Genomic DNA, 20,346 nt, shown 5'->3' on the forward strand with positions numbered 1-20,346 from the left:
ATGCAAAATTATGTCTGTTTTGCCTAAATGAAATATATGTATGATGAAGAACCAACCATTTTATTTTGCAGCTGATACCTGAAAAATCAGCTTGTTTTGTCTTCTCTTTATCTTTTGTAGGGATTTCCCCTTTTCCTGGTTTCTGCTTGTCTTCCTAACCAATGATTATTCAAAATGTGTATGTTCATGTTTACCAGTTAGTTTTGCAAAGCCAGGAAATTCAAGACTGTCCTCACAGTGAGGATCATATTCTGATTGTTGACTGATCCAAGCCCAGACTTGAAGTGGGAGCTATTTGAAGACTGTATACCATGTCCTACATTGTGACATTTACAGAGGACAAATTGTCATACAGGAACAGTTCTAAACCTTTGGCCCTTCAGATGTTTTCGATTTTAACTTCCAGAAAGTCCAACCAACATGGCCAATGATCAGGGATTTTGGCAACTGAAGTTCAAAACATCTGGAAGTCCAAAGGTTGAGAACTACCATCATAGAAACACTTTTTAAAATCAAGATGTAAAAAGATTTTCTTTCTTAACAATCAATGAATGAAACATATATTTTTGCTCTTTGCTTATTTCATGGGCTTTTTGCTTGAAGGTGTTGCTTTACTAAAGTAACTGGTACAACCAGTGGCACCCCTAGGGTTGGTGTCACCCGGTGCAGAGAGACAGAGTTGCCATAACCTCTGGAGGGCAGTTTGAAGTCCAGTGTTGTTGCAGCAATGCCAGAGCCCACACCCCACTACTGATGCCCCTGAGTACAACAAGCAAGGTTATGAGTAATGCAAGAGAAGAAAGACTAAATACAGCTGAGGCTGCTTCCAATCTTTCAGGAAGGGTAAACTATACTGAACATCATGGAACTTAAAATGGGTGGTGCACTGTGGAATTCCCAGCTCACTGATGGCTTACTGATGCTGGAGAGGAAGTATCAAAAGGTCATTCTTCTTTCCCTTCTTCAAGATACCCATATCATAACACCTGCAGTGTGCTCACTTCTGCATCTCCACTGCTCATTTCTGACTACTTTGGTTCAGATAACCTCTGACTATACCCATATAGCCCCATCCTACACCTCAGTGTTCTGAACTGGTCAAAAAGCCCATGTGTGGTTACAATTAGTTCATATCTCTTAGCTTGGACTACCTTAGATGATTGTGTTATCAAACGCAACCCTCCACTTGTGCAGCTGGAAGCCAATGCAATTAGAAATTATAGAGGGTTTGGGCTTATGATTCTGTGAATGCGGATCAGTCTACACATAAGTGCATCATGCTAATTGTTGTGTTTCTTTGCACATTCTATCAACAGTTAAGTGTCTGTGCAAATTCACATCTATTCACATTTATTCATTCTTCCTCTGTCAAAAATCCAAATCAACGTGAAATGGATGGGCAGCCACACATGCAATAAAACCACAATGCCCTTTTCTGTGGAGTTACAAGCTGAGGCAGAGAGTCCATTCAGATATAGAAGTCACTTACCCCTACCTACCTTTGTCAAGCAGAGATAACAGAAGGAGGGCTTGAAGAGGTCTCAGAGGATTTATAGAAAGCAGCAGTTAATTAAGCAGCTGCTGCGTCGAGCTGCTGGTCTATAAATTCTCAGAACTGCCCTCCAGAAGTTGTCAGAAATCAGTTCATCTACTTCGCTCCCCATCATGTTCCTGAATGCTGTGCTTTACCTGAACTGTGTTTACTGATGTTAGATGCCATTTACCTGACTTGAACTCTGTTTGGGACTTAAGCCTTGTATTTAGTAAAGTAGAGTAAGTGCTGAACTGTAACGGCTTGCTCATTAGCTTCTGACTACCAGCTGTGTAGCAATCAGCCTTTGGTTGGTTGCCTAGCCTGTGTTTGGGACATCACCTCACTGGGTGACACACACACACACTGGGGTATCACCGGTGATGTTTGCATACACACACCCTCAGTGATGCTACTGTCTGAAACCAAACTCTAGAATTGTTTGCACGTACAAAATAGATTTGTGGTTCCTCAGCATACACGTACAGATCAAAATTGGTGTGACTGCACAACTGGTCTAGAACAATCAAAAGGGGCAGAGACTAGGTTTTTCGAAGGATTAAAATGAAAGCTAGAATTCTACAGATTCTGCTTCAACTGACAGCTAAAAAACCTGAGTATGGACTACAAAAACTCTACAGCACCTCCACAGAATAGAACAGGATGGTTAGGTTTCAGCCTTTTCCTTGGGATTTCAAGTATTCCACACAAAATCAAACAAAACTTTTTTATTACTATTATCCAATACTCACTGAGATTGTCTTTCTTAAGCAACATGGTCAAAACAATATCATTCAGATAGTCCAACTTGGAAAAAACTTCACTAAAATTAAACGTTCTTCCCTTGTGTTATACATTTACAAAAATATAAACATTGTCTAAAGACAACCAGGTTCCAGTTTGTATGCTCTGGTCTGCATTAATCTATATCAGCTCTTTGATATGAGTGAGAGTCTAATTTCTTTTTCTGCTTAGACTTTTTTTAACACATATATCATAATCACTATAGATGACACTTTGCTAATATTATTACAGATGTAACAACTGCAACTTATTTAATCATATAGAAAAACAACTGCAGCTTATTTAACCACAAAGTGAGTTCTACATAAATCGGCAGGTTAATCATAATAGATCATTCAATGCATGGGGCACAATCCATAGGTTCTTTCATGAGTCCCACTCATTTCAAATCTTGCAGGCGGAGGAGAACTTCCCAGTCAATTGTGTTCATAGTCAATATTAATATGGTATATGCTCATAGCATAGTTTGTAGGGAGATCAAGTCTCCAAACTGGTGCCACTGATTCCTGTTACTCAATGACACTCGATGGCAAATTCCCATTTGTCTACCTGACAAAATAGGAATGTTAGGGGATGACTGTAGGCGGCATTGTCCACATAAAGGAATGGTGAGCTTTTCTTTTCTTTTCTTTTCTTTTCTTTTTTGCTGATGAGGGATATTTCTTATCCTTCCATTAGTGCTAATATGACAAATATACAGAGCAAGAGATTCCTGAACATGCCCTATTACTTAGTCATAATGCCATTCCCTCTTTACATACTTGCTATACAAAACCTTTTATTAAAAAAAAACAATTCAGAAAAATGAAGCTATATGATGAAACAAGTGGATGTGATAAAATCTGAAGAGAATGAAGCTTCACATCTTCATAACTCGATAAGGAATAACAGCTGTATTTAATTTTAACTTGATGTGCTTCAGAACCCTTACTGATATAGGCATTTAATGATCCAAACAGAATGGTCCTATGCAGAATAATTACTTATATGAAGGAGAAAACTGCATTCCTTGTAAGCAGTGTTTCCAGGGAAGAGGGGAATCTTGTCTTGGTTCTAAAGGTGGACACTGCTGTCATTTTGGAGCTACTGATACTAAATGTAAAGAATTAAGTGTAGATTTTGGGGAACTTTGACACTACTCCTTTTTCACAGTTTCTTTGTTTTTCCCACCCTCGCAGTATAGCCAATATAGGGAAAATAAGTAAAGGGCAAAGCAAACAATTAAATCATAGTGGTACAATGTTACACAAAACACCACAAAGAAGAGGAAGTAAAGTATTTTGTAACCAATATGCTTTAGAATAAGACATTCTGAAGGCAAACTAGAAGCTTCGTTTTGCTGGCCAGAAATTTCTTCATGATCCAGAATAATAGCCTGGCTTTCAGTATTCTGTTTTGCTTCAGATAATAGGCCTTCACATTCTGAGCTTATCTCTTCCCTTTCTTCAATAGGTTCACTAATTAAAATGGTTGGCCCTAACAAGTTTTGCTGTTTGATTTGTGGCTGATGGGAAAACTGATCTGTGCTCTTTTCTCCATTCTCATCAGAAGGAAATTCTTCAAGTTTCCACTCCAAGGAAATGTTTGCAGCCTCTGTGTATGGATCCAGCACTTTCGCTCCCTCAGCAGGATGAGTTTCCAGGGATCCTTCAGAAGATGTCACCGAGGAACCTTCATAACAGCTCCCCACAACACTTACATCAGCAGGAGAATTTTTCTCTTCCATTTTGGCACCGACATAGGGAAAGGTTCTTCTGATGCTTCCCTCTTCAGCCTCTTCATTGTGCAGGCCTTGTGGAGGATGATGCGAAGCTCTTAGAGACGTGTCCACATATAACTCCTGATCACAAATGGCTTTTCCTTCGGTGGAAGAAGTCCATAATATTTTACCTGATAAGGTATCATTTTCAGTGTTATGTTCTGCTCTGGTGAGCTTTTCATTTGTACAGCATGCTGAAATCATTTCCCCATGCCCCGTTTCATGCACACGTGCATTACAAATATCTGAAACGGGTTCCTTTTCAAATTTGGTGTCACATAACACACCCACTGTATTGCATTGACAAAAAGGATAATGTGAACCATCATTTCTCTCTTCATGTGTATCAAACACTGTTTCCCTCTCCTCTGTAGGGCTGTCACTTAGTGCAGTCTCTTGAGGTAGCTTAACAATTACTGCTTTTTTACCAGCAGACATTTTTTCTGGAGTACTTTCTGATGTCATTTTAATTACATAAGCAGTTGTAACTGCCTCTGCTTCCCCTGTACTATCATGCTCAGCTACTGAAGTCTCTTCATGTCTCACTGGGTCTTGGCAGGTAAACAATTCATCTGTGGAAGTTACATTCAAACATTGTGTATTATCTCTAATTCCCCACATGGCTTCACCACCTGTTTGGTGTTTCATCTGCACTCTTTTATTTGCTTCTCTTTCTCTTTCTGCCAGTTGACTTTCTAAGTCACTAGAACTTTGATCCCCGCAGCTGATCTGATTCCTCTGATCACCAGTAATAACCCTGTCAGGTTCACTTTGGGAGGGCTTCGTCTCCAAAATGTTTCTGTTTGCTGGGTCATGGCTCTGATTGTATTTTCCCTTTTCTAAGATCTCTCTGCTATCAAACACATCCTGTACTACTGATGCAGAGTGTGTGGCAATTTGTTCTTCTATTGGTGTTACAAAATCTGGACAACTGATGCAGAGGTTGCTTGTATTCTGAATGACTTCTAGGCTCCTACTTTCTGTGCTCTTCTGATCCTGAGATAATTCACCTGCAAGACAACTCAATCTTTCTTTTTCCTTGTTACGTTTGCTTATGCCTCCTTTGTCATTTCGAGGCACTAGCTCTACTGATTCATGAACTTCCTCCTCTTTTCCTTCATCTAGCACACTAAAAGTCACCACTGCTTCTCCTTTGCTCAGCTTATCTATGTCTGGTGTAACATATTGTCTGTGCCCCTCTGAAGAATCATCTTGTTTCTCTTCCGAAAACTGTTCTAAAATGCTCAACTTGATTTCTTTCCCTTTGTCAATGGTATATTCAGTCTTAAATTTTTCTTCTGCAGTCTCATAAACTGAATGTGAACTTCTTAAGGAACTTTTTGTGACACTCATATCATCTAAGGTATTTAACTCTCCACTTAAATATTCCTGGTTTTTCCTTTCAAATAGCTCCTTTTTTGGTTCATGTTTGATAATGCCTTCTAAACTTGAATCAGGAACTTGAGAAGATGTTACTTGGATTTGTTGTACTTCAGATGGCTTGATATTGTCATCCAGCCCTTCCAAAGGTTTCCCCTTTAACTGGTTTGCTTCACTATATTCCAAGCTCTTTGGTTTAGGTCTTATCTCCCATACCCTTTTATGGTCATCATAATCATCACCACCAATGAACAATCTCTCTGTCGTTTTACTTCTCAGAACATTGTCAGATTCATCTTTTTGAGCATCTTCATGACAAAGCCCATGTTTGCCTGCGAAAACATCTGTAATGTGGACAGGCTCATTTTCCTTTGTGGCAGACCAATATGGTGATGATGAAAGTGTTTCACCAGTGCTAAAAGATTCTGAAGACTGTGCTGAGTCTATTCCTGTACATTCTTCTGGTGACAATTGACTGTAATCATTTCCAGTGGAATATATTTGTTTATTGCAGAGCTCTTTGTCTAGTGAAAGATGTTCAGATGAAGAGCTTATAGGCAGAGGTTGCCTAAGCAAGCCAGAATCCAGCTTTTCCCCCAGTTCTTGTGGTTCATTTTGAAATCTAACTGGCTCAGTTGCATATAAACTCCTTTCATCCCTGGTGGATCCACTGGTTCTATTGAAGTCCACACCTAGCTGAAAAAATAGGATCAAAAAGAATGGTCAGAATGGGTGTAGAAAAGAAATAGAATAGTGTGTGTGTGTTTGTGTGTGTGTACAGATGCATGCATATATATTTATATGAAAGAGAGATAAGGAAAGTTTTGTTTTAGAAAGGAATGGTTTAGAAAGGTTTAGAAAGACATGTTTCCAAAGGCTTTATACCGAAGCATTTATTATGTGGAGTTTTAAAAAAAATACATAAAGTGTATCAAAAGGCTGTGTAAAAAGTGAGAAATAAAATTGCATTTCAGCCCTCCATTTCACATAACCCACCCTCTTTATTCATGAGTTCAGTAAGCTGCAAGTCCATTCCATACAAATGAATCCTAAAGAGAATATTCTCTACAAGAGAAAGCTAATTCATTCACAGAGCACATTCTATTCCAAGCATGTTTTATTTTAAAGTGGGTGCATTGACACAGTACATCAAAGCTAGAGAATGTACGGTATTGTCCAGTAAAATAAAGACACATTTGCACACTGACAAATACTATAAGGATTATCTTTGCTTCATTCCTCTCTCAGGACCCCTTTTACAGAATTCAGACTGGAATGGTTTAGAGTCTCTAGAAAGTGCAGAATGAGTTAAGAAAGCAAAGGCCAGAAGCGAATAAGTTCTACCTATCCCCCAAATATGAAATTATATTATTTCCCTTCAGTTGCTTGTCAAGGCATTCTTCCATTGCTTTCGAATACTCAAACTGATGGTTCTATTCCAATCAATTAGAGTATAGTTTCTTGGGCACCCCTTATTACATTTACACTTGCTGCAGAGATACCCCCATTACAGTGTCTCTTATTAATATGTTTTCTGCAAAGCCTCTGCAAACTATTAATAGTAAAACGTCACTCAAAGAAAAGTGAAGGAACTAATGTTTCTGCAAATTCTGTTTTAATGACCCTCTGCCAACTGGTGCTCAAATGTATCTGAGCTCTTCAGTGATGCCAACTGTCAGGATTTAATAGTGAGATGCCTGGGTTTTCCCCCTTCTTTCTCCCTCCTCATAACTGACATTTGCATGATCTCAATAATTATATGCAAATCTTACGTTTTCCCCTTCTTCTCACATAAGGCTCATGTTACTTGTCAACTGCCGAGCTGTCTTGTGAGCGACTGCCTATGGGTTTCAAAGATTTGGTTGCATTTCCATTTATTATAGATCTCCATTGTTTAATTCATTACATGGCACATAAGGTAAATTAAAATCTGAATGACACATATATACAATTCTCATTTATTGTACAGATGATCACTTTGATTTTTTTTTAAATTAAAATTGAGTCTCTTGGTTATCAAGGAATACTGAGGCAGACTGTGATTCTTCTTACCATCCTATTACTTTCTTTCTTTACAAAAATAATAATACTAAGGTTCTGATTATTCAAGCAGCGGAAGCTCCCACACCTGGTGACAACTTTGAACTAGGAAGGCTTTGTGCTTACATGTGAAGATCCCTTAATATTTCTCAATATCCCAAAGGACTGTGTGGTGGCCATACTAAACATGTACTGTTGTGTGTTTCACCTAGCATGTTCCCAAGTAAGCACAATCTTACATCACAATTATTCAGCTGTTCAGCTATTCCCATTTTATAAAACTCTTGCAGTTTATACATATATAATATATAACAATTTATTTATAGCCCGCCCAATCACAAAGAATCCAGGCAGTTTACAACAATAAAAATACATAGGAAATACAGTAAAAATCAAGAATTAGTCCCTTCCCAACCCCCAACCCCACCCCATCCTATTACTAAAAAGTTTAAATCCATGCCCACTGCAGAAACCATTTTGGATAAAGTTAATGTTTAGTATTAATATGTTGATCTATAAGTTTACGTGAGACTAGCAAATACTAGTGATTGATATTTTATAATGGGCAAGTGATATTCATGGACAAGACCCATGGGAAAGTTTGAACATAATGAAAATCCTATCTACTAAAGTAATACTCAGGTGCCCAACTGTGGACAAAAGAGATCATCCTGGAGAGGACAACCATTATATAGTGGTCTGAGTGCCAGGAGACCCTAGAAGACCAGGGTTTGAATTCTGCTCAGCCACAGAAGCCTACTGGGTAACCTTGGCAAGTCACACACTCTCTACCTCAGAGGAAGGCAAGTGCAAACCCCTTCTGAACAAATTCTGTCACCAACACAACACATGCCCACACTTAGTGATAGGTTAACCATAAGTCATAAATGACTTGAAGGCACACAATAACAAAACATATCAGTGGCATTGAATAGTAGGGATACAACAAAATTCACCTTACTCTATTGGCCAGATGCTAAAATGAATGCCTCACATAACACTGCTGCTGATGAGCCATTGAGAGGCAAAAAGTCCCAACCACAGCCTGTGCAAGAAGTCTTAAATGTAGAACAAAAGATGGAATGAATCAAAAATCTAAGTGAATGCTAATCACAAAGCTGAGAGAGACAGGACTTTGAAATAAGATTCTTCCAATTTTCACCTATAGTCTGTGTTTTAAAAAAAATGAAGAAGAGAGTTAAGACATAGTTTTTTGTGGGGGTTTTTTTTTTTTTTGGGCTATGTGGCCATGTTCTAGAAGAGTTTATTCCTGACGTTTCGACAAAGTTAAGACAAATTTAGGATAATGAGGCTTATGGAATTGTAATATCTTATGCCATTGATCACAGTCAAAATTTAATCTAAGCTCCAGCATTTGTATAGCAGTGGTAGCTCACTTAAGATACTTATCAGCAGAGATGAAGTTTTGAAAGATTGCACTCTCTGAGAAATATATTGGTTATATTATACATATAAATACACAACACTTACCAGCAACTCTAATTCTTTTTCATTTTCATTATCATCTTCAGTTTCTTCCACATGTTCACCTACATTTTCTTTCCTTTGCTTAATTTCGTTATCATCCACATGTGAATAAAGGATTTGGGGGATGTCTGTCTCTGAAGAGTTAAGAAAAATTATTGAATAACATCTATGAAGATATTATTTTTATTGTCGTTTTTTAAAATTAAAATGTGAAGTAAGCAAGAACTAAGTGAGAGAAGTCTGGTACCTGAAGTCCTGGAATTTTTCCATCTGTCTTCACCATCTGTTGCCAATATTTCTTGTTTACTGTTAAATGAAAGAGGAACCTTAGTAACACTTCTCCAAAATCTTAGTTTGAAATTCATTCAGCTATTAACCTACAAAATCAACCTGTAGAAATTTTGCTTAAACATAATTTTAAATTTCAGTCTTCTTGTATGATTTAAAAGATCATAAGATGAGGCCACCCAATAAAGAATCTTCCAATGAATGCTAAATCTGATTAAACTATGTTGTCGACTGGAATAAACTACCACTAGGAAAAGTTACTTTTTGGACTACAGCTCCCAGAATCTTTCAGTTAGCATACTGAGTACCCCAGGGTAATTCTGGGAGGTTTTTGTAGTCCCAAAATAGCTTTCCTTATTCTTTGAGCAGCTTTATTTTGCTTCATAAAAAACTATTGCAATCTCAACAGTAATTTTTCCAGTGAAAATACCAGTGAGAATTTTTCACAAATACGTTTGAAGAGACTCTTGCCTTTCTAAACTGTTTTGAAGATAATCAGGTGAGTGGTTCTGAAAATATTTTTTTGAAAAAAACCATGTCCAAATAACACAATTCTAATTTGGAATAAATAATTCAGAACAAGGACTTATCCTTTCAGTTCATGATTTTATTATCTACAAAAGCACTGTATACATGACATCATAACAACAGCAACAATATTCACAGCTTCTGTGAAACAGTAAAAACAGCCATTTCATTTGAGACAATAATTGCAAGATCAAGCATAATCTTGCAAGATCAAGCAATACAGTAGCTCAAACTGTATAGTCTAGAACCACATATATTCTGAATGCCTGGGGATGAAGTAAGCCAGAAATAAATCTATAGTTTACAACTTCCTCTGAACCACATGCTTATTATCTTTGAAACAGTTGGCTGAATTATGTGATTACACATAACAAACTTTCTTTTATATTTTATACTGTTGATTTTTTGTAGTTGCATTCGTATGCAACATTAGAAAAACAAGATGAAACAAATTAATAGCTGGTATTCTACAATAAAATGTTGTCAAACTGGGTTATTTCTGCAGTGCAGATGCAGCCCAAATAACCTCTCTTGGTCTAAACTAAACCCTCTGCCCAAACCTCAAGGAGACATCATTTGCCCCTGTTTCAATTGCCAGGAGAATAGACCTTCTTCTCATCATATATCCAAGGACCAGTAAAGCAGATTGTGAATACAGGAAAATTACCTAGGTTGACTCATCTGTATAAGAAGAAACTGATGTAGACTACTGGTCAATATAAATAAATAAAAGGACATTGTGATTTTTTTTACTGCAGTATTTATTACTGATGTCATCCCAGGGGTGCCACTGAGGGATACATGGAGTGACACCCTAATAGGATGATACTATTTATTACCAAACATATGCCTTTTGGCAGAAACAAGGTTGTGTGTTTACCTGCATCCCTTAAAAATGCTGAAGATAAGGTGTGAGAAGAGTGAGGCTCAGAGGGAGGAGAAAGGAAAGTCCCCAGTTTTAAAAAAGTTTCAAATTTTAATATTATATATATATATATAATGTTTCTTTTAAAAACATCACATCTTACCACATTTTCATTTTAACCACATGAAACTATCTATGAAAATATATTTAGGCTGTGCATATTTTAATTTAAAGGTATAATTTTAATTTTGCTAGCTGTTTACATCACAACCATTACCATTACATTCAGGGAGGTATGAGAATTATGATTTTATGACTAACATTAGTACAAAAACCATTACTAAGGATTCTGTGTGCCAACCCTAGTGACACTACTGTGCCATCCTATGGCAGTGTGGGTCAACGAAATACATAACTGCCTATCAGCAGCTACTCACTGAATTTACTTGTGTTGTTCCTCCTATTGATTTGACCTACAGAAGTGTAAACACTGAAGTGTACCATTACTCCAATAGGCCATATCTATTCTAAGTGTACAGTGGACCCTTGCTATAAGCTGGGGTTTGGTTCCAAGATCCCCTGTATATAACAAAATACATGTATGCTCAAGTCCCATTAAATATAATGACAGAGCAAAACGGTGTCCCTTATTTTAAAAAAAAGGAAAATAAAGGTTTGATATTTGAAATTTATGCGCTTTTTAAAACATTTTCAAACCACGTATGCTTGAATCCATGTATGAAAAATCTGAGTAAAAGAAAGTTCAACTGTACTACAATCAGGATTCAGGCCTTAAAGTCTCCAGCAAGAATGGAAATCCTTGTTTATTTCATTTTCTCATGGGAAAAGGAAAAGTTGCAAACATTTTCTCCAAGCTGAGTATGATTTCGAGAATCTGTGTGCAATTTTTTGTAGATTTTCCCCTCATAAATACAGTATCTGGTGTAAAAAACATGTTATGTGGGGAAAAAACTGTCTACTGATTATGGTGATGGTCTTTTTGATCTTGCATGGGAATAAGGAAATCTAATCACAACTGACTATTTTTTAAGAGAGCATCCCAAACTGTCAAAGAACCCTGTAGTCTCATTGTCAAGGATGAGAAAAATTGTGAATATTCTTTATAAAGGTAATTTGCCCTGTGCCATGCTTAGTCCAATCAGGAGGTCAAGTTGGTAAATAAAGGCTCTTGCTATATTCCTACATTTGTGGACTGTTCCCAAACATTCAAGTTTAGATTAGATAATCTTAAGCTTCTATAGCTTTCTACTTTTATCCTATCTTTTTTCATAAGTATAGTTACAGTCTAGATAGAATATTGAAATTAATGCTTCTTTCACACTACTCCATTACTGCATTTTGAGACACTTTAACTGCCATGTCTACATTCTATGGTTCCTGGAATTTATACTATGGTAAGATGTATGTATTTTCTTGAAAGAGAGTTCCAGGTCTGTGGGGCCGAAGCAGAAAAAGCCCTATGTGCAGACAGCGCATATCTCGTATCAGGGACTCTCAAAAGTTGTTTCCCGCCCGACCTGAGAGTACGGGGCGGATTATATGGAGAGAGGCGGTCCTCCAAGTACCCTGGGCCCAAGCCATTTAGGGCTTTATAGGTAAAAACGAACACCTTGTATTGCGCCCGGAAGCGGATTGGCAGCCAATGAAGATCTTTCAATACTGGTGTTATATGGCTGGCTCTGGAGTTGCCAGTGACCAGCCTAGCTGCCATATTCTGGACCAATTGTAGCTTCCAAGTTTGGTACAAGGGTTGCCCCATGTAGAGTGCATTACAGAAGTCGAGTCGAGAGGTTACCAGTGCATAATAAGATACCTTGGAGATGGGACCCATACATACACAAAATTAATGTATGTTTCATATACATATTAAACATATAGCCTGAAGTAATTTTATACAATATTTTTTATAATTTTGTGCATGAAACAAAGCTTGCGTACGCTGAGTCATGAGAAAGCAAAAGTATAATTGCAGATTATTCCACAGGAAAAGAGGTTCGGGTTACATGTGGTCTGTATCTGTCTCCGACAGATCTTAGCACACTCTCTGGTGCGAACAGGATTTTTTTAAAAGCTTCCGGAGAAGCCTGGTTTGCATATGGGCTGCCCACTGTCCGGGCATGGGGCAGTGCAATAAGATCTGTTGAAGACAGATACAAACTACATGTAACCTGCACCTCTTTTCCCATGTGATTATCTCCACCATCTCAGACAACCATGCAAAAGGGTTTTGGAAGTATTTTGGATTTCAAAATTCCAGATATGTGAGACTCAACCTGTACTATTACAATATATATAGATTATATATATATCACATACTTACTTGGTAGTCATATCAAAATGAAAATAGAAGTCATATGTAACTGAAAAATCTCTAGAATCTGTAGCATTTTGTTGGCTGCTGTGAAAATCACAGCTTGGAAAAGTCCCCAGAATCCTTCAGCTAACATGGCGAGTACCCTAGTAAGCATGGCTGGGGAATACTAGGAGTTATTGTACAAAGTAACTTTCCTTACCCTTCATTGTAAATAGATAACCTTATTGTGTCTGATAAGGAACAGGAGAAATTATTGCCCCCCCCCCCAAATTCGTTTCTCCAATGAATGGATCAATGAAAACTTGTCATATGTCATAGAATCATAGCATTGTAAGAGACCACAAGCACCATCCAGTCCAAACCCTGCCATGCAGTAACTCCCTGCCAGCCAGCCAGTAACTATGGAGCTTATTGCACCTTTTATCCTGACTGCTCCACAATGGGATACAGTCAGGTTGTGGGATGCAATCAGGAAAATGCTGCCAATGGTGCTTCTGATTTGATATGACAACAACTGCATTGTGAACTTCCCCGAACAGCATGGAACACTGTTTAAACAACTGAATCTGTTGGAGGAGATATTTACAAGACATTCTTAGGAGATATTCAGATGTAATCCCTTCTACCAGTTCAAATTTAAAAAGTGGGTGATTTAACTGCATCCTGTGACTTGAATTCGTATCTTTCCCATACCTACTTCAGCCACTACTCTTTTCTGAAGGCTTTTTAATACATTGCCTCACAAATAAAATGAAATGTGAGTGGTACATTTTTTTTCTATTCCATAACACTCTGATTTCTCTTTGTAGAAAGAAATTTCCACCCATGTGATTCTAGACTCCAGTGAGTGCAAAATTGGCAGCCATACTGAATTTCCCAAAACTCAAGCAGCACCTCAGAATAGAGCTTTTAAAAAATGCAAAATGGCAAGCACTTTGGTCCTCTTCCCCTCTCACAGTTTCCCCTCATCCCTGCATTTTGAAGTGGGTGAAATATCTCAGTCTGTTCTGATTTCAGCACAGCCTTGGTTTGTTGTGGTTATTCTTGTTTCCTTAAGTATCACCAAGAGTGCTTAACAACACCTGAAAAGTCTTGCATTCTCTCACAGTGATTCTTGAGATAGAACAATTAGGCTTTCTGATTTCAGACTCTTCAGTACTTCTTGATGGGCTTTGATGAGTACCGCTGTTTTAACCTCTTAGAATAAAATACATCTTAAGCCCTTTTCTTATAAGCCACTAAGCCAGCCAACAAATGTTAAGATGCACCAAATAACAATAATACCTTCATAATGTTATGATTATCCTCTTTGCTCCAGACTATGATCTATGGGTGATATGCTGCCTCAACCCTGGCTGGGAGAATTAAAAGCAGGAATCCTCAAATGCCATATTGAAATATCATATACAAATGTTATGTGAACAAAAATGAACATATATTAAGGTAAACATATCCATATACTTCAGATGCACCCCAAATGCACAATTCCAGGTGTCAGGGGTTCCTCACCTTTTATATGGTAGCATATCAGCCTGTATTTTAGCACTCTCATGCATTTATTTGGTGTCATGGTGCCAAAGTCATAGGGTGGATGTGGAAATCAAGGCTCCTTCATGCTTATAGGCATGACCTTATTCCTGGGCAGTCATTTCACTATATCAAGTGACAGCCAGTTTTCCTAACCATTTTGGCACATAAGTCAAAATGATTTACAGTTTTGCTCTTAGTGACAAGGTCATCTCAAAGATTTGTCACAAGTTCAGTTCCTCAGCAAGCCCTTCCTACTTTGGTTACTCAGCGCAAGAAAAGTTTGCAAGCAGTATGAATGAACCCAGGAAATAGGTTTTAAATGGGTGACTCTGCAGGCTGCATTTCTTTCACTGCCAAGATCACAGTGGGTGACCAAGGAACCAACATCATTCCCTTTCACAAATAGCATTTTGGCAGTTGCATGACTCTGTGGCCAAAGCTTATTGTGTTAATTGGCATGGACTAGCTGGAATTGACACTCTTCCCTCACCACATGTGGCTTTGAAAGAGCTGGGAAAAGAACATTTTCAGTTCACCTGACACTTCTACCTGAAAGAATCTTGCATTTTCTGTTTTCAAGATATTTAAATGGATCACAGAATTTATCCCCATTGTACTGACAAAACCAATCAGTTTAAACTCAAGAAAGATAGTTTTTATAGTTCAGTATTAAGGGTTAAACACTAAGGGAAAATGAGAGCTTGGAAAAGTAACATTTTGAATGATGATTGGTCTGACTGAGAGACTCTGAAAGTTGTAGATCTAGAAAATAATGTTTCTAAGCTCTCAGAGGAAAAATAACAGCTATGGTCCAACTGGGCTTTTCAACAGGCTCCCACTGCTTCTTCCAAGACTGGCGATTCTCTCTTTCCTGCAGTTCCTTCTGCACCCTAAAAATCTGCTACACAAGATTTCCCAGGCCCCCCTCCCAATCATGTTTGTAGCGTGCATGAGAGGTTGCAGGAGAGTGGATAGAAAACCATTCTGATGGAAGAAATTGAATCTACCTTCAGTTCCAAATTAGATCCTGGCCAAGCTATTATTATCATTATCAGTATTGCTTCCACCTTTTGCAGATTCCAGACTCAAGGCAGCTTACAACATAGCTAAACATTCAATGATACAAACATGAAAAATTTAATTAAACTATGAAAAAATTAAAACCTGTTAAAAACATAAACCACTATAAACAGAAAATCCAGTATCTTATTAAGACCTCTTCCCATTAAGCAATGGGTCATCAAGGACTGGAGATAATAGTCAAACTGTTATAGAGGGAACAAGGCAAATAGTGCAAGGAGCCAATAGTGAGAGGCAAAAAATCTTACATAGGCAGCAAGTGGACAGGACCCACGGTCTTCAGTGTCTCAACACTAATGCACAGATCATGGGAGATAAACAGAATGAACTTGAACTCCTAGCACAACAAAGCAAATATGATATAAAAGGCATCACTGAAATCTGGTGGGATGAGTCTCATGATTGGAATGTAGTAATAGAGGGGTGTACCCTTTTTAAAATAAATAGGCCAAACAAGAATGGAGAAGAATACCATTATACGTCAGGGATGTTTACACCTGTGAAGAGATCCAGAATTTATATTCCGGAAACCAGGTGGAGAGCATCTGGATAAAAATGAAAGGGGAGGGAAACAACAGGGATGTTATTATGGTAGTCTACTACAGACCTCCAAGTCAAACTGAGGAATTGGATTATGCCTTTCTATAACAGATGACCACACACTCAAAAAGGAGAGATATAGTAGTGATGGGAGACTTGAACTATCCTGATATTTGCTGGAAGTCAATCTCAGCCACAATTTTAAGGTCTAGCAAATTTGTCACATGCCTGGAAGACAATTTAATTGTCCAAAAGATGGAAGAGGCAACAAGGGGTTCACCTATTTTAGATCTGATCCTAACCAACAGGGATGACTTGGTTAATGGGGTACAAGTGGTGGGATGCTTAGGTGGGAGCGATCATGTTCTCCTGGAGTTTGTTATACAATGGAAAGGAGAAGCCAGACATAGTCAGACACACATTCTAGACTTTAGGAGAGCTGATTTCAATAAACTTAGAGAAATACTGGGGGTGATCCCATGATCAGGAATAATAAAAGAGAGGGGAGTTCAGGATGGATGGGAGTTTCTCAAAAGGAAGATACTGAAAGCACAATGTAAAATAGTTCCAATGAAGAAATAAAATGGGAGATGTCTCAAGAAACCAGGATGGGTGACTAAAGAACTTTCAAAGGGGCTAAGTTTTAAACAGGGCATGTATAAGAAATGGAAATCACCCTTGTGGTCTTTTCCAACTCTATGATTTTATGATTCTATTCTATGATTCCAAGGCCTGCCAAAGCTAAAAAGTTTTTGCCCACCTGTGGTAAGAGGGCAAGGAACATGACCAGTCTAATTTCTTAGCAAGAGAGTTCATGAACAGCCACTGAGAAGGCCCTCTCTGAGTTCTTATCAAAAAGTAGCTGTGAAGGTGAGGGGACAGAGAGAAGAACCTCTTGAGAAAATCTCAAAACATGGACAGGGTCATACAGGAGAATATGATCCTTCAAGTAGCTAAGGCCTTAGTTGTAGAGGGCATTATAAATCATAATCAGAACATGTAGAGATTGTAGGGAAAAATAAAACAAGGATGTTCTCCTGTATAAGCCCAGTGACATGAATGAGAAACTTGCTTATAATGGAGCTCTTGTACAGATGTCATTAATTTTTTTTATCAAATTACAAGTACCTATTTATTTGTTTACTGTTTTTTCAAACTAGAATAACTGGAAATTATGCTGTAGATATATTGGCATTAGACCAGCTCCACATAATATTTAATGGCCATAGCTTTCTAGAAAGAACCCAGCAGTCTTTAATTTAGTTAATATGCTTAGGGGCTGTACAGGATGCCCCTTTTAGCACCAGATTGGGGCTGCAGTAACCACATGCCATGGACCTAATCTCGCCTTTTTGTGGGGCAAAAAGGAGCCACAAAAAGTGGCTCCTTTCTGCACCAGGGAAAGGGCGCCATAGCTTTTCAATGTTCCTTTGACATCTAGAAGCAGCACCAGAGGAACGCTGTGACACTGTGCACCATGTGGTGCAGCACATGGCATCACGCTGCCTGGGGGCAGAGTCTGGGCATGCATCGTATGGATGCTGCACACACTGACTCTGCCTCCAGGCCAGCCTTAAAGGCCAGTCTATACAGCCTCAGACTTCTTTTAGGGAATTTCCAGGAATCCTTATGATACAATCACTGCTTCAATTTGCTTTGCATAGATTAGTCACATTTGTGAATGTGTAAGCGCCTTCAAGTTGCCTGTCAACTTATGGTGACTCCACGAATTTCATTTGTTTGTTGTTAACTGTCCCCAAGTCGACCTCAACCTGTAGATGAGATACCTCCAGGATCCCGATCTTCCACTTCACTGCTTATTTCCTGCAATCCCATGCCAGTTTCCCCCCGACTGCCATGTGCTCTTTTCTCCTTCTTCTGCCTTCTACTTTTCCTAGCATTATTGTCTTTTCCAGTGATCAATGCTTTCTCATTATATGGCCAAATACATCAGTCTCAGTTTTATCAGCTTGGCTTCTAATAAGGTCTCTGGCTTGATCAGTTCCAAGACCCATCTGTTTGTCATTTTGACTGTCCACGGTATCCTAAGTACTCTTCTCCAGCACCACAATTCAAATGAGTTTATTTTTCATAGAGATTTCTTAAGTAAGGACTACTCAGAGGTAGTTTTTGCAAGACTTTCCTCGGAAATGTAGCCTACAGCACCTCGTATTAATGGACAGTCTCCCATTCATGTATTAACTAGAGCTGACCCTGCTTAGCTTCCAAGATTAGACAGCATCTGGTGCCTTTAGGGATTTAGGCCCACACATATATAAACAGCAGGGAAAAGAAAAGAGAAAACTTCAGTGACAGAAAGAACAAGTAGCAATATGATGTTAGTCAGTCAAACATAGGACCTCCATATAGTATGCTTTCATTTTCTCATCTGAGAGTAGGAGGTGATAATTGGATGATAAACAAGGATTTAGCAGGGATCATTGAGGAAAAGAAGTGACTAGGATATAACTAGTCATATGAACTAATAATGATAAGTAATACTAAGAGAGTCAATTGATCTAAGAACAGCAGTGTGGGAATAAGTGTCTGCCACCTCCTAAGGAAGTTGTCTCTAGGACTCAGTAAATGCCCATGAAATCTCTATGTTTACCATCCATTTAAAAGGATGGCATGTATATGTACCTTCAAGTTGCCTGTTGAATTATGGTGATCCCATGAAATTCATAAGGTTTCTCAGGTGAAGAATCCTCAGAGTTGGTTTTGCCAGTACCTTCCTCTGAAATAGAGCCTACAGCACATGATATTTCTTGGTAGTCTCCTAACCAAGTACTAACCAAGGCTAACTTTGCTTAACTTCAATGATCAGACAAGATCTAGTGCCTTTAGATTATTTAGACAACAGGAGATTAAATTTTCTGGTTCTTGCTATGATGTTGTGTGTGTATATATGGAACAGTAAAATGAATAGCTTTGTAGAAACATCTTTTTTCAGATTGACTCAGAAGGCACCAGCCTTTTAATGTGCTTCATACGTGGAATACATAGTTCCTTCTTACAAAAAGCTTTAGCAAAGAGACCACAAAATCCCCTGTTGTCCGTCAAAGTAAATAGATAACACTGATAAAAATTATCTATGAAGCATATCACCATTTAGGAAAGGGGGATGAAGCAACATTGCAGAGGAATCCTATATAGGTTTACTTATAAATAAATGCCACTGAAGTCAATAGACCTTACTCAGAAGTAAGTCTGCATACAATTGCTGACCTATATTTTTATAGTGTATCCTACATGGGTTTGGCATGTGCTGGTTATGACCCATAAGGAGAAAGTATATTATAAGTGTTGGAGGCTGTGGTCTCTTCCCATCTGCTTCCTCTATTGCACAATAACAGCTGGGGGGAGTGTGGCTATGTCTCTTCTCTTTTACTCTGTGGGCCCTTGATTTTCTTTTTTTCTGTTTTCTCATGTTGTCCCCGGATACAAAAAAAATCAGTGTGAATGCATTCTGATCCAAGCCCACAGAGAGGTTTGCTGAGCTTTTATTAAATAGGATAAAATGGCACCAACAGAAAGAAACTAGAATTACTGGCTGACACTATGGTACAAGCAATCTTACAAAGCTACTGCTCAACAATCAATCTAACTACCCATCCACCACTAAGTACTGTATGTATGCATCCTCCTAAATAAAGTAACTACTTGTGCAGTGTAACAGGACCTGTGTGACCCTTTTGCAACTTCTAAGGAATTGAAACCACTTACATCATGCCATTTACACCAGTAAAGCCATAAAAATCTTTTGGCGATTTTTAATGCTGAAGGTGTTTGACCACAATTTTAATAAAAGATAGTGTTTGATTTATGTTGGTTTGATCCACTCTAGACCAATCTACAATGAGAAGCCTGAACTGTCTTCTGGTGCCTGTGGATGTAGTCTTATGAAGTTTTTTTTATGCCCTCACTCATTTTCAAACCAACATTGTTACGTGAGTGCCTCTAGGGCAAGTATGTACATTATTGTGATTTTAAAATACTTTACACTAGAGTGTTTGACTCACCCTGCCATATTTTTTTAGTACAACACATTGATAAAAACTGATTAATTAAAAAAAGATAATGATGATTCTAACTTTATTACTCAGTTCTAAAATGTAAGCTATTGTTCTATGCAGAACTTGCTTACCAGTAACCTCTACTGAACACATTGAAATGTA

At 38.2% G+C, this 20,346-nt stretch overlaps 1 protein-coding gene across 1 annotated transcript in view; it reads right to left on the bottom strand.

Moving 5' to 3' along the window:
* Positions 1–2,244: 2,244 nt before the first annotated feature.
* Positions 2,245–20,346, bottom strand: part of PPP1R3A (protein phosphatase 1 regulatory subunit 3A) — a 43,821-nt gene continuing 25,719 nt past the window's right edge. Inside the window, exons 2-4 of the mRNA XM_042469938.1 lie at positions 9,250–9,308; positions 9,006–9,136; positions 2,245–6,170 (exon numbers count right to left, since the gene is read on the bottom strand). Of these exons, the coding sequence (XP_042325872.1) occupies positions 3,471–6,170; positions 9,006–9,136; positions 9,250–9,308 (2,890 nt within the window). The 3' untranslated portion in view covers positions 2,245–3,470. The remainder of the gene's footprint in view (positions 6,171–9,005; positions 9,137–9,249; positions 9,309–20,346) is intronic.

This window comes from Sceloporus undulatus, chromosome 5 (assembly GCF_019175285.1).
Source record: "Sceloporus undulatus isolate JIND9_A2432 ecotype Alabama chromosome 5, SceUnd_v1.1, whole genome shotgun sequence".
NCBI lineage: Eukaryota > Metazoa > Chordata > Lepidosauria > Squamata > Phrynosomatidae > Sceloporus > Sceloporus undulatus.